Source organism: Miniopterus schreibersii (genome assembly GCF_964146895.1).
Source record: "Miniopterus schreibersii genome assembly, chromosome: 4".
NCBI lineage: Eukaryota > Metazoa > Chordata > Mammalia > Chiroptera > Miniopteridae > Miniopterus > Miniopterus schreibersii.
Window position 1 is genome coordinate 99,870,988 of NC_138105.1, and position 15,531 is coordinate 99,886,518.

The 15,531-nt window shown below is 59.2% G+C and overlaps 1 protein-coding gene across 1 annotated transcript in view; it reads right to left on the reverse strand.

Moving 5' to 3' along the window:
• Nucleotides 1-12,603, reverse strand: part of FOXK1 (forkhead box K1) — a gene marked incomplete at its 5' end in the record, with an annotated part of 47,770 nt that extends 35,167 nt beyond the window's left edge. The window contains one exon of the mRNA XM_081137282.1: nucleotides 12,068-12,603. Within this exon, the coding sequence (XP_080993408.1) occupies nucleotides 12,068-12,603 (536 nt within the window). The remainder of the gene's footprint in view (nucleotides 1-12,067) is intronic.
• Nucleotides 12,604-15,531: the final 2,928 nt, after the last annotated feature.

Consider the following 15,531-nt stretch of genomic DNA (forward strand, 5'->3'; position numbering starts at 1 on the left):
ACTTCTTTAAAAAGTCACTGACTTTAAAAATTTTACCCATTTTTTTTTAGTTATCTTGTTAAAAACACATCATATACCTCCCTGGCTTCTCAGGTGACAGCAAACAAAATGAAATTACAATTCTGAAAACTGTTAAACGATAAAGGCTACAAAGAGTTATAATAAAATCTGATGAAATCGATTGGAAAACAGAAACAAACACAAGCACCAAATATGGGAATGACAGTCCACCCCTGAGGTTAGAGGAGTACCAGCAGGTAGGAAACCCGAGGAATAACTATGCCCACGTACGGGCTGAACGTTGATGAGGGCCCCAGGGCCCACAGAATAGGTGAAGGAGCCCTGCCGGTGGGTCTCAGGGGTTAGAGCCTCAGCTGCAGGCTCGATCCCCGGGGAGGCAACCAATCAATGTCTCTCACATCAGTGTTTCTCTCTCTTTCCTCCCCTCTCCCTTCCACTATCTCTGAAAAGCGATGGAAAAAATATCCTGATGTGAGGATTAAAAAAAAAAAATTTAATAAAAAAATAAAGGTGAAGGAGACACTGAGCCACAAACAGGGTGGAGGGACTGGCACTCCTGGAAGAGCCCGCCCGATGCTGCTCTTCAGAGGGGCCTGGGTCTGGTCCAAGTTCTGAGAGCCTGCTGCCCACTTCACCTCCGGTCCTGCTGCTGCTACAGGGCCTGGCCGGGAGCTCAGGGACGGCACTGGAGACTAGCCCCTCCCCCGGAGCAGGCAGTGACGCTCCACCTGACACCTGGAGGAGCTCCTGACGCCGAGAGCACACAGCAGCCCTGCTGGAGGTCGGCAAGGCCATGCGAGGCACCAAGGAAGCCGCCGCGGTCAGAACAGGGAAGGTGGAAACAGGGCTGCCCAGCAGGGCAGGGCTGAGGTCCAGATACTAGGGCAACAAAGTCAGTCAGTTACTTGTCTGATGGTATCACACACAAAGTCTTCTTGGAGAAGTGGGAAACACATGGAGTGTAATAAAGAGATCGTATGGCTCCATTTACGTAAATTACTGCCCCCCAACCAGACAACACATTATCCAGGGACGTCCATGTGTGTGGAAAGCAGAGAGGTCCGAGGGGCTGCTGCCTCTGGAGGAGGGAAACAGGCTGGGAAGGTGACAGGAGACCGTGGCTCTGCAATGTGCTCTCTTTTTAAAAAAGGCTTAAAAATACAATGAGATGTAAGCAAGTGTTCATTCTTCTTGGGCACACAAATGCGTGTGAAATTAGCCTCTGTACTTTTCCGTACCTTTGTAACACCTTGAAACACACGTGAGTTATTTAACCAGTTCTAGGTTTCCATCTCCAATTCACAACTTTCCCACCTCGAGGTGGGAAAACACGGCAGTGAAGCTACTGGTGTCCAGAGGAACCTGGAGGTCAAGGACCTCGGTCCAGCTCGGGGGCCCTGCCTAGGCTTCAGCCACCTGCAGAGCTCACCCAACCTGGTTCACAGCAAAACCCAAGTGTGTCTTTCCATCCCCTGGATCTGGAGCTCCCATTCTTTGGAGAAGCAGCTCAAGGAAATAAGAAAACCCACTATTTCACTGACCATACAACCTTAGGAGCTGGGGGGACCTGGCAATTCCAAGCCCATTCTCCCGCCAATGCAACAATGAGGTACTCCACGACACCCCAGCAATGACCCTTGTGACACCCAGCGGTGCCTGGGCCTAGCTAGAAAGCGAAAGGCCCGTTTACTACACTGCGACCAGCTCCAGGCTCTGCAAAGTTTCCATGCAAAGGACTCAGATCTCACTGCCCACACCAGCTGCCTTGTCAAGTGGCAGCAGTCCCTCTTTCACAAGGTCACATGATGGCAGTGACGACAGATGAAGCAGGCACCTGGGGACTATCTGTGTGCCAGCATGGGGTGAGCTGTGACACACCACCTTCAGTTAGCGTCTCATAACTACCCAGAGCCAGGCAGTGTGCACACACTCTGCACCAGGAGACAGGAGACTGAAGTTGGGTCACCTGCCCAAGGGCACCGGGCTGGGAGGTGGTGAAGCCAGGCGGTCGAAAGCTAAGCTGATGTAACGTCGCATCACTTTCTCCGGCCAGACTGTTTTTGCATTCAGATCTGTCAACAACGTACAGGGTGCCCACAGGGTGCCAAGTATACTGGCAAGTACCAGGGCTACAGGAGTAGGAGAAAAGCAAAGTCCCACCCCTACAGCACTTGGAGTGCAGCAGGTAAACACATCACCAGCTCCTACAGTAAGGAGATGGCTGGCCGGGGAGCTGGCCGGGACCTGCTCAGAGGCACCAGAGGCCCTTTAAGAAGGTGGCTCTAAGCCCCGAAGGTGTGTTTGCTCTGAAGTGCCCGAGAGCACTCCCGTCAGGCTAGAGATAAATTACGGTCTTCGCTGTCATGTGGCGGTTCTTGGCAACTCAGCAAGGCAACAGAAAGAAACGAGGCACACAACTGTGGAAACGAGACAGAGTAACCTTTATGTGCAGAGGAAGAGCATGACCTAGAAAACACATGTGAAAAGTGAATTAAAAACTGTTACTAAAAAAAGGTCAACGTGACAGGATAAAAATTAGTTTTTATTCCATTGCTGAATCTCAAAAGTTACTTTTTAATTACTAAGGAGAAACAGTAATTATTTGGTGCAGAAGCCGGACAACAGCTGAAACAAGTCCAGGCAGCATCTCCATCAGGGACACCACGCATCCCACGCATCCACGTGACGCCACGAGGAGGGCACGTGTCCCCTTCCTAAAGGTCCAGTCAGAGATGCTCAACCTGAATCTGAGCAGGACTTTGTTAAGTGAGATGAGTCTACACTGAGGGGCATCCGATAAAATAACTGCCCTGCTTTCCTTTAAAAGAGTCAAGGTCAGTCAAGACAAAGGAAGGCGGAGGAGCTGTTCCAGGGTCAAGAGACAGGACAGGACACTGAACCAAGGCCGATCCTGGGCTGGGCCCCGGGGGGAGAGGGGGCAATGCCACAGGGACGCTGCTGGGACAACAGACAGAACCGGGCTGTGGGCCAGACAACAGCATCGCAGTGATGGGAACCGTCCTGAATTTAAGGACAGGGCTGTGGAAGTGGACATGTCCCTTTCTCAGGAAACGTGCAGTATTGAGGAGAGGGTGTGATGCGCATGACCCACCCTCACAGAACACACGAGGTGCTAGAGTGCACGGGGGAATGTTAGAAACCCATGGATCTGGCCAGAGGAAGCACAGAAATATTTGTACTGGTCTTGCAACTTTAGAAGTTTAAAATTTTTTCAAAATGGAAAATTAAAAAATAAATTAGTATTATGAAGCCCAAACCAAAAAAATAAAACAGACATGCGCAGACACAGCCCACCTTTGCCCCATGTAGGCGCCGACCCTTTAGAAAAGGCAAAAAGGCCCTGTTCACATTGGCCATCCCCAAACGCCTATGTGAAGCACCTAGGGCGAAACAGAACTTACTAAACACAGGGCTCTGTCTAGAGAAAGCGAGCAATTCGAGGGTCTTGATGTACCTGTCAAATGCCTCGACGTGGAGGAAGGCGGGTCCAGGGCAGGGGTGTGCACACCATTTCTCTAAGTGTTTTAGGTTTTCAGACCACATGGTGGGTCTCAACCAAGCAAGCAGCCTACAGCATGTAAACATGGCTGTGTTCCAATAAAACTTTATTTATAAAAACAAGAGTCGGTCGGACTTGGCTCATAGACTGTAGTTTGCTGATGGGACCTAAATGTGGCCGAGACGGGCTAGCTGTTCACCACAGGCGCCCCTTCTCTCTGGGCACACGGTCCCCTCCCGAGCGGCCTGGACCAGCTGTGGCCACTGGCACGTGAGCAGAGCGAGAGCTGCGCTTCCGGCCTGCCCATCAACACTGCCCCATGCGCCCGGGGCCTGGAAAGTGAGCTGACCGGGGGCGGCGTCACCAGACAGTGCCAGCCAGGCCTGATTCCCGATGTGACAGAGGTTTTCTGAGCACTGAGTAGAAACACCTACCCTGGAATGTTCCGTGAGCCAGAGGCTGTAGCTTCCCTATCAGAACCGCCAGCAGCCCACAGGCTATACACACACATTCTCTCAACCACGCTGAGGGCCTCTGAGTGCAAGCACTGTGCTGGCACTGGGAACTGACACGGTCCTTGTGGAACTCACAGCTTCCTGAGGGGACAGATACTACTCAAGCCACACCATACAGTGACCAAGCAACTGACAAGGGCCACCAGGTGTGAGCAGGTGTCCATGCAGACGGCGGGCGGGGCAGGCACACACACACACTTGTTTATAAAGGACTTTATAAATAATCTGCAAGGACAGAAACCACAGTATCGCTAGTCAAGAGCTGGGCCCACACGCAGCCCATCAATAATATCCCAGACGCACAGTCAACCGGGGCCGCCGCGGACACTCTGGATTTCCCTCACCAGCAAGTCTGGGTCTTCCCTTTGTCTGCAATCCACAGGAGCCGTCTCTCAGGCCCTTACTGTCCCCTGGGCTTCAAGAAGAACTCGGGTGGGGAAGCGACAGGACCGTGCATGCTGCCTGACCTGCGTCCGGAGCAGCAGAAAGTGGAGGGACTGGTCAGCGACAAGTCTTCTGGAGAAAGCGGGGCTGCAGGTGCCTCCGCACACCTGTCCCACAGGCAACTTCGCGGGTCTGGCTGAGGCCCCGCTTGGTCTTTCTCACCCGGAGGGAGCTGCAGAAACAGGGCTGGTGCCTGGGGTTGACTGGGGTAAACTGAGGCAGTGGCCACACCCAGGGGCCCAGGTCCTCGTCCGGGACACCCGCAGGCAGCGGCACACGTGGCTACTTAAACCTAAAGTAACTGAGCTAGACAAAAATCGGTCCTTCCGCCCCCAGTCACACACGCCGGGGCTCCCCTGCGGGTGGCGCACAGCGCCCCGCGGCTGCTGCGGGAAGCTCCCGGCTCTCCACAGGGCCCACCGGCTGGCCCAGGACCGGCAGCCCGAGAGATGTGCTCACACCGCAGCCTGCGGAGGAAAACAGCTCTGAGAGACAGCTGCCTGCCCCTGGCCGGCGCGAGTCCGGGCTCTCGGGGGCCCTGGGTGCGTGGGCCCTGGGTGCGTGGGCCCAGCAGCGCAGAGGGAGGCGGCCATCGCAGGGGCGGCGTCTCCCTCAGCCCGCGAGTCACTCTCCCCGCTGCAGGCACGTGCCTGCCAAGGGGCAGGACATTTCTGTGCCCAGGGCAGAGGGGAGGAGCACAGCCTCTGGCAGCGTGCCTGTCCCACCCCCTCAGGCCCCCAGCCCACTGCTGCCTTGAGCTCCCTCGGATCCCACCTTAACATTCCTTCCAGATCAGTTCGGGACGATTTTTCACTATTTCCAGCTGGGCTCCTGGTAGCATCTAGGAGGCTCCTCAGCTTCGTCAGCCGGCGGGAGCGGAAGCATTTCCAGGAAGGCTGGCTCCCCGATGGCCCGCCCGGCACGTGCCCATGGTGCGTCCCGCCCGCAGCTCCCCAGCCAGCGGAGGCCCCGCGTCCCCCACGGCAGGACAGGCTCACACAAAGACGTGGCTCAGCATTCCAATGCGAGGCTGTAAAATTACCGTTTGAATCCTATAGCTGCCCCCCAAACCCAAACTATCTGTGCGTCAGAGCCAGGCAGGCCTGGGAGGGGCTGAGGCCCCTGGCACCCTACACCACAGGCCTTAGGAAAGAGAGGAGCACCTCTTGCGTTTCTGACAAGTCACAGAGAGCAAAGCTTTCTCAGGACAGGTCAGTTTTACCTTCTGTGAGGAGGGAGAGAGAGAAAGCCGCCCACCAAGGAAAACAGTCAGACTGGGGAGGGAGACAGTGAATGTCTATGTTTAAAGTGTGCTGAGGTTTCATGACGATCCCAACAGAGGCCCTCCCATGAAATCACGTCACCGACACCCTGAGGACTGGCAGGGCTCCACATCCCCCGCCTTTCTCCTGGTGGCCCCACACCTGGGGCTGAGAGAACAGTGGGGTGTCATCTAGAACCAGCTCAGAAGGGGAAAAAGGCCCCACCCCACCTGGTCACAGGGAAACAGCAAGTAATCGACAAGGTGGACAGTTCCATTGAAATAATCAAGAGCTGACATACAAAAATACTAGATTTAAGCCAGACTGTGCCACAAGTTGCTAATAAGGCCAGTAACTACATTATATGACTTTTTACTGTCAAAAAAAACATAGTGTCACTCAACTTTTAAAGCAAAGTTAAAAATTAAACCACGTCAAACGGCTGGATCCTTCAGGTAAACAATGTATTCACAATGCAAGACTGAGCAACGGACTTTAACGGGACAGTCCAAGTCCCCGGATGAAGTTCAGGCTCCACACTGCGGGGACCCTGTAAGGAGCCACCGACAGCCGAGTTTGGGGGGAGGCATCAAAGGACAACCTCCATGACCTGGAGGGCTGGGGTCTCCCCACGGGGCAGGGTTCCCTCCACGCTGACCCGAGCACCACGCACAACAGACCAGAAGCAGGAACAGCGGGGAGGCGCCCAAGGCAGTTACAGAAAAACCTCTAAGTTTTCTGTTTGGGGGAAATAGAGTTGTTTCATAGAGTTATGTTTGAAGTGGGCTGCACTTGTTATTTTTAAGTTAATGGATACGTGTATCCTAATCTCTCAATCCTAGTTTCTAACATGGCAAGAGCGGCAGACAAGTCCCACCCCAACCAAAGCTCTCTGGGGACAACAGGGCTCTGGCCCGAGCACCTTGAGAACTGCTGGAATGAACGCGGGTGTGGGATGCCAGGGGACGGTGCTCTCCGACCCGCAGGTGACAGACAGGTGAGGGGAAGAACTCTCAAAACCCTGGGGCCTCTGCTGAGCCCAGGGCCCGGCCCGCGGGCACCGGGCAGCACCAAGCCCTCAGGCAGGGCGGCCTCGTGCTCTGCACACACGAATCAGGGAGGAGGGGTGCCTCTGAGGAAAGACCCAGAGGACGGACAGCATGGTTAGACACGCCACAGGCGACTGAGGGCAAAGGGTTCTTAAACCGCGGATGAAACACCCATCCCCTCCTGGGAGTCTCCGGGAAACGACTCCTCGGGGGGAGGCCACACGTGCGCAGCGCAGGATGCTGGAAGTGCCCGTCTGAGCACCGCAGACCCCAACCAGCTCTCCTCGCCGTGTCCGAGAACAGCCACGTGGTGCACGGCTGGGGGCTCACGGGCCAGTCCCTGCAGACCAGCCGTGACACGCTGCTCGCGCAGCCTCGGGTGGACTCCTGGACAACGCCCCGCATGCCTCCCTGGACCCCCACACACCGCGAGGTATGTTCACACACGGGCCCCACTGGTCTTCCCCTGCAGTCACCAGCAGCGTCGACCAGAAGACTCGAAAGTCCCCAAGAACGAGGGCAGCGGCAGCCACCAACCGCAAGCCCAGCGCACCGCGGGGCGGCCTCCTTCCAGGAAGCCCGCCAGCCTTCCCACAGCCTCTCATTTTCAGGGGAGCGCTTCAGACGGAGGGCAACGATGGAAACGAGGCGCTGCTGGCACGGAGTCGTCACGGGTTTAGCAGGTCCGTCCCGACATTCACGAGACCTGCACCCGGCCAGGAGGAAAGCCCTGCGCCTGCACATCAGATGCTGTCCTCCCCCCCGAACTGAACCGCGGCCGTGCCTTCTTCAGGGGCACGAACGGGGCACGTCAGGCCCTCCCAACACCCTCCCACACCGACCCCCCCACGACAGAGGCCTGCACTCATTCACTCTAAAGCCAACTACACACACCACACGACAGGCAACACCCTCCCCACAGCCTCGTCTCTACGACGCGACGCAAGTTTTCTTGCAGGGGTGACAAGCCCCAGTCTCCAGGGGAGCTGCACCTGTTTCATTACCACGGAGTCGATGTGCTGGCTCCCAGGTTGCTACAGTCCCAGAAACCCTTCTAAAGTCTGAACAAGACGACAGCCTAACTTTGAGCAAATATACTGGGTGTCGCCCCAAAATGCATACACACTTTAACAGCTGACAGCTCGGTTTTGAAAATGAGGTGTGTTTTAATAAACACCGCCTTTACAACTGTTCAAAGTGCGCGTATGTGTGTTTTTGGGACACCCTGTGAATGATACAAGTAACTGCTAACTGGCAAGAAAACCAGACTAAACCAGTTATTTAGAGAGTGCCGCTTTTTGTACTTTTTAAAAAAAATTCTCACCTGAGGATATTTTTTCCATTGCTTTTCAGAAAGTGGAAGAGGGAGAGGGAGAGGAAGAGAGAGAGAGACATCGACTGGTGGCCTCCCACCCAAGCCCTGAGCCCTGAGCCCTGACGGGGGCAGGGAGGGAGCCCACACCCCAGGTACGTGCCCTTGACCAGGAATTGAACCCATGACCCTTAGGTGGGCAGGCCAATGCTCTAACCACTGAACCACACTGGCCAGGGCTGTGTCTTTTTTTTAAACCCTCACCCAAGGATGCATTTTTATTGATTTTAGAGAGGGCGGGGGGGGGGGGCAGAAGAAACACTGATGTGAGAGAGAAGCATCGATCGCTTGCCTTCCGTATGTGCTCTGACCAGGGATCAAACCAGCAACCTTTTGGTGTAGGGGACAAAGCTCCGACCACCTGAGCTACCTGGCCAGGGCATTTCTTGTGTTGACCCTGCTACGTGGATACAGCACCTCGGGCTCCTCCCTCCAAGCTCCCAGCAGGTACCGCTCCTTCAGGGCCAGCCTCAACCGATCTCCTCTGCCCAAGAATCACCTGTCCCAACAATCACCTGTCCAAACATGTCACCCATCCCAACATGTCTTCCTTCAGAAGCTCTTCTAACTCAATCTCTTCCTCTCCTGTCCCAGGGTGACCCTGCCCAGGTCATAATGGGCAGGCCTGAGTGCCTACCTCCCATGTGGTCTCCGTGGCCCTTCCAGCTCTGCACACATCAGCACACGTCACAATATATCACGACAGACCACCATCCCTCATCACAGCTCTTTTCTCCACACGGGAGCAGCCAGCACAGCCTCGCTTGTCACATCTCCCAGTCTCCACCACTAGAAACAGATCTGACACACCAGATCTGACACCCTCTCTTGTCCCAAGTGCAAACCCAGCTCAGCACACATGCCCACTCCTGGACCAAGCGCCCAGGGCCACAGCATCGGGTCGTGTAAGGACCTGGGAGAGGCAGAGCAACCAGGGGAGGGTGGAAAGGAACAGTTTCTGTCTCTGGGGATGCTGGGTAGCAAGCATTCGGCTAATACATGCTGTCTTCACTAATTAATTTCAAAACAATTTTCAACCTAACAGCCACTTGTAGGAAGGTGACTAATTCGATATTCTTCAAGTGATCAGTTGGAACAGCAACAAAAACTACGTACTGTATGTTTTCATAGTGCCTAAAACGATTATTTATGTAGTTACATGCTTTGGTGGTTACAATTAATTACTGTTCATCACGGTACATGTGCAGAAGCCGTGATCCGTGACCAGCCATTCACGGCCCGTCTTTCAGAGGGTAGTAGAGTGTCAGCCAGCAGAGCAGGAGCCAAGATGAACAACAGCAGAGGTGACAATAAATGCCCAGGCCTCAGCGAGGGCTTCCTGACACACACACCACCCACTGCCTATGAGGCACTTCTGGCAAAAACATCAAACCTGAGCCTGATCAAACCTCTAGGTCCAAGAACCAGTTTACAGGAACGAAGGGGAAGGACCTCTGAACAGACACCATGGAATCCAATCTGTCAAGTACACTGTGAGAAACACACGGGGCAAGTGACCTCAGTTTTTCAGCAAGGAAAAGACAGTGGGTGAGATGGAGCGGGCCAGTTAGAAGAGGTGACAGGGACACCCCAACCAATCTGTGTCTGCACCTGAGCTGGCCCCTGACTCAAATAACTACGCCTAAGAAAAATTCCTGTGACAGGGAAATCCACACACTGACTGGGCGTCTGATGATAGTAGAAAATTATTATTAATTTTTTAGGTGTGATAACGACATTGTGGTTAGGTTTCCAAAAAAGAATCTTTATCTTTTACGGAACCACTTACAAGCAGGGTGACACGACATTTGTGATTTGCCTCCGAATAACTGAGGGCAGCGAGAAAGACGAGTGAGGACACAGATAAAACAAGTCTGGCCTTAACACACCAGCTGTTGCAGCCGGGGGGGGCAGTATGTCAGGAGAGGGGGGCATGGTGGCCCCACAACGCAAACAAAAGAGCAGGAGTCTCATGGGACTGCAGCCCAGTGGATCCAAGCACAATCAAGTCAACACAATTCCAAACAGTAACAATTTTAAATCTATGGTAAAGAAATCTGTTACATCAAATATTCATGGCAAAGCTGTGTCCCAGAGCCTCAAGGGAACAGGCAATAATCACCACCCCTCCTTGAAAGTCAGTGATCAGTTTCCCATTCCAGCGGCAGAGACTACACATTCAGCTTCCTTGCTCTGAGTTCATTAAAACTTCTTGGTTACTTTCCACGTGACAGGCCAAAGACGCTGGACTTGGCGCTAAAAAGTCTACAACAGCCCATACTATTCACGCGAGGACCTAGGCTTAAACTTTCTGAAAGAATGTAAAACGCTCAGGCTGCTGACATACCTGTCAACAGACTGCGACAGTTTCCAGAAGCCAAGGGCCCTTCCTTGGAGGCACACAAGGGTGCCCACGGACGTCCCTCCCTCGGCTCCTGTTCTGTTCTCACACTTTCCATCACTGCCCACACCGATGCGGCCCAGCACAGCCTCGTCCCACAGCCAGGCAGGCACGGTGGGCAGGGCCCTGGGATGCGCCCCGCTGAGAAGACCGGCTCCCAGGGGGCAAACCTGCAGAGCACGGTGAACCCCAAAACATTTCACAGACCACAGCCGGGGTCTGGCCTACTGAGCAAAGGATCTGGGGACCCCCCTGGCTGAGATTCTTCCCGGCGAGCTAGAGAAAACCCCGGCGCATGGAGATGCCAGACTCGGGAGGGCCCTGGTGCGGCGGCCCCTTCCCAGCAGCGGCAGGAAGCCTGGAGGGAGGGCTGCTCGGTGCCAGCGCTCGGAACCTCCGTCCAGACCCCGAGTCACGGAAAATGCCGGGGCAGAAACGGGCCCCGCGGGGCGGGGAGGGCGCCGCTTCCCTGCGCTCCGGCCGGGCCCGGGGGGCGTTTAAAGGCCCAGATGGAGACGCGCGAAGGAGCCGAGGCAGACGGGACGGGGTCATTACACGCGCGGGGTGGAAGCAGCTTCAGTCGTTCCCCGAGTCCTGACTTTCCTAACTGCATACCTTTCGTGTTTGCAAAATGGGTGAGTCAGTGTGGACGGTGCGCTTGGAGACGGCTCAGGACGTATGTACAGCCCAGCGCGCGGACCCGGAGAGGAGACGCTTCCAGAGCGACTCCGGGCCCGGAACCACCGCAGCGAAAACGCCCTGAGCTCGGGGGCTTGTGAAAGATCAGCGAGCCGGGGGGGGGGGGGGGGGGGGCGCGGCACCTAGCGCCCCGAGAAAAACACAAACACCGGGGCGCACGAGCCGGAAAAAGAAAAAAAAAAAAGGAAAAGAAAAAGAAAGTGCGTAAGGAGGAAACGCGGCGGGACGGGCTTCCTCGTGATCTTGAGAAAGCGGGGCTCCCCGCGGGAGGAACGCGTGCGTGGGAACCGGAAGCGGGGAAAGTGAGCGCAGGGCGCAAGGAACCCCGGGACGTCGGCACGGCTCGCGCCCCCCGCACCCCCGCGCCCCGCGGTCTCCCCTCCGGCCGGGGTCCCGCCGGCCCCCCCCCCCCCCGCGTCCCCCCGGCCCGGCCCTCGCCCTCCCTGGGGCGCAGCTCGGGCCTTCCGGGCGGGGGCGCGCCTCCCCCAGGGGCTCCTCCGGGTGCGACCGCCCCGGGCGCGCGAGGGGCGACCCCAGGCCCAGGGCGGCCGTGGGGACCCGCGCAGGCGGGGTCAGCCCGGGCCCAGGCCGGGTGGGGTCAGGGGCGAGCCCGCGCCCAGCCCGGAGGGGCCGGGTCGGGACCTGGTGGCCCCGGGCCCGGGCGGGGCGGGGGCGCTGCGGGGCGGGCCGGGGGCGCTGCGGGTTCAGCCGGGGGCGCTGCGGGGCGGGCCGGGGGCGCTGCGGGTTCAGCCGGGGGCGCTGCGGGCGCGCCGGGCGCACTCACTGTTTGGGCAGCTGCAGGGCGGGCGCGCCGCGCCGCTGGAAGGCCCCGTCCACGAAGACGCCGTTCTTGCCGAGGCAGCGCAGGTAGAAGCAGGGCTCCTGGAAGGTGAGCTGCAGGTGGCGCCGCGAGATGAAGCTGGACAGGCCCATGCTCAGGTCCACCGAGCCCTGCGACGAGTTGCGGCCGATGGTGACGCTGGGCTGCCGCATGAGGAACTCGAACTCGCGGCCCTCCAGGCGCGCCAGCGCGGGCCCGGGGCTCCGGCGCACCGAGTCGGCCGCCGCGGCCACCAGGGCCTCGCCCGCCGCGCCCCCCGCGCCCCCCGCGATCGCGCCCGGCGGCGGCGGCGGCGGGGGCTGGGCGGGCGGCGGCGGCGGCGGCGGCGGCGACGGGGCGGCGGGCGCGGGGCCGGCGGGGGCGGCGGGCGCCGCGGCGGCGGGGAAGGCGGCGGCGGCGGCGCACCGCACGGGGCTGCAGGGCGCCGAGCGCAGCGCCAGCAGGGCGCGGGCCCCGCTGTCCTCGCCGACTTCGGCCATGTTCGCGCAGCTCCGGGCGGCCGACGGCGGCGGCGCGGCGGCGGCGGGGGCGGGGCCTCGCGGGCGGCGGCGGGCGCGGAATCCCGGCCCGGATCGCGCCGCAGCGGAGCGGAGTCCGCGGGCCGCGCGCCCCGCCCGCCCTCCCGCCGGGGCTCGGGGCAGCGGGAGGGTGGCCGCGCCCGCCCCAGGGAGCGCCCCTCGCCCTCCGCCTCCGCCGACGGGCTGCGCTTGCCTCGGTCCTAGGGGCGCGGGGAGGGCACCCCCGGAACGTGCGGCTGGAAAGGGCGGGCCCTGCACGGGTGACCTCAGCGCCTTCCCTGCCCGGGCGCCGCGTCCTCCGGCCCGAAGCGCAGCCGCCCCGGGGCACCCGCAGGCAGGGGTGTCGCTGTGCCCGAAGCTGGCCCTAAAGGGACAGGCGGCCCCTGGTGCCCCGTGTTCCGTTTTGGAGCCACCCATCGAGAGCTCCATCGAAAAGCCCCGGCCGGTGGCGGGCACCGGGGTACAGGAGGCAGACATCGGGGTGCAGGAGGCAGATGACACCGGGGTACAGGAGACAGACATCGGGGTGCAGGAGGCAGACACCGGGGTACAGGAGGCAGACACCGGGGTACAGGAGGCAGACACCGGGGTGCAGGAGGCAGATGTCACCGGGGTGCAGGAGGCAGACACTGGGGCGCAGGAGGCAGACACCGGGGCGCAGGAGGCAGACATCGGGGTGCAGGAGACAGATGACACCGGGGTGCAGGAGGCAGACACCGGGGCGCAGGAGGCAGACACCGGGGCACAGGAGACAGATGGCACCGGGGTACAGGAGGCAGACACCGGGGTACAGGAGGCAGACACCGGGGTGCAGGAGGCAGATGTCACCGGGGTGCAGGAGGCAGACACCGGGGCGCAGGAGGCAGACACCGGGGCACAGGAGACAGATGGCACCGGGGTACAGGAGGCAGACACCGGGGTACAGGAGGCAGACACCGGGGTACAGGAGGCAGATGACACCGGGGTACAGGAGGCAGATGACACCGGGGTACAGGAGGCAGACACCGGGGTACAGGAGGCAGACACCGGGGTACAGGAGGCAGACACCGGGGTGCAGGAGGCAGATGACACCGGGCTACAGGAGGCAGACACCGGGGTACAGGAGGCAGACACTGGGGTTCAGGAAGCAGATGACACCGGGGTACAGGAGGCAGATGGCACCGGGGTACAGGAGGCAGACACCGGGGTACAGGAGGCAGACACCGGGGTACAGGAGGCAGACACCGGGGTGCAGGAGGCAGATGACACCGGGCTACAGGAGGCAGACACCGGGGTACAGGAGGCAGACACTGGGGTTCAGGAAGCAGATGACACCGGGGTACAGGAGGCAGACACCAGGGTACAGGAGGCAGACACCGGGGTGCAGGAAGCAGATGACACCGGGGTTCAGGAAGCAGATGACACCAGGGTACAGGAGGCAGACTCGCGCACCCTTCCAGCCCCCCCTGCGCCCTGGGGCACAGGCCCGGGAGAGATCTGGCTGCACCTGGCCGTTTGGGCCTCGCTGGGACCCCACTAGCCCTCCGCCCGCCCCGCACCCCTCACCCAGCCAGTCCCCCTGGATGCGTGGCCCGGGTGCGAGCCCAGGGCGCGGGCCCTCCCTGCTGGGACTTAGAGCCCCGGGGAGGTGCCGGCCTGAATCAGGGGCACAAACCCACAGCTGTAAAGTCGCTATTGTCACCCGGCGCGTGTGGCTCAGCGGTTGAGCGTCAGCCTAGGACCCAGGAGATCGCGGTTCGATTCCCGGTGGGGGCACATGCCGGGGTGTGGCTGGTCCCCAGCAGGGGGCGTGCGGGAGGCAGCCGATCAGTGACTCTCACCTTTGATGTTTCTCTGAAATCAATAAAGATATATTGAAAAGAAATCAGCACTGCCACAGACCTGGGGTCACTGCTGCATGGGGACAGGTGAGTGCTTGGGGACAGGTGAGTGCGTGGGGAGAGGTGAGTGCTTGGGGACAGGTGAGTGCTTGGGGACAGGTGAGTGCTTGGGGACAGGTGAGTGCGCCGCGGGGACAGGTGAGTGCTTGGGGACAGGTGAGTGCGCCGCGGGGAGAGGTGAGTGCGCCGCGGGGAGAGGTGAGTGCGCCACGGGGAGAGGTGAGTGCGTGGGGAGAGGTGAGTGCGCCGCGGGGACAGGTGAGTGCGCCGCAGGGAGAGGTGAGTGCGTGGGGACAGGTGAGTGCGCGGGGACAGGTGAGTGCGCGGGGACATGTGGCCCATCTAGGGTGGGAAGCCTGTCTGCTCACCCCCTTCCAGCCTGGGGCTACAACTGATGTTCGCCCAGTCGTCAGGAATGGAGGAAGTGTTTGGGAGTCAGTGACACACATTTCGTGAGATGCTGGGACGAAAGAGCGTGCTTGAGGGAGGGAGGGAGGAGGCCAGTGAACACGGGGTCAGGGACGCCTTCGCCAAGGAGTGACATTTGAACCGAAGTCCAAGGATGAGTTGGAGCCATCAGGGGACGGGCTGGGGTGGGGGGTGGCACTCCAGCCAAGGAACAGCATGTACCCAGCAAGGGACCACGGTGCCTTCCAGGGACTCATGGGTCACTATGGGGGGAAGGGAGAGTGACCCCGCAGCTGCACCAGATGAGCCTGAAGACGGGGTCCCTGCAGCGTCCTGTAAGGCTCTGGGCTTGATCTGCAGAGCGACGGAAGCCAGTGAGGGGTTTTAGGCAGAAGGGCGGCCTGGGGACCCCTACATTTGAGACAGAATCACTGGCTGTCATGTGGAGCCTGGATCAGAAAGGGGTCAGAGTGACCGTGGGGGGCTAGTCAGGAGCTAGCACACCAGGCAAGAGAGGCTGAGGGAGACGGAAAGAAGTTGGGGGATCCAAGCAATATTTCTCTCATACAGACAAATTTACATACACGCTGGCGGTGGGAAT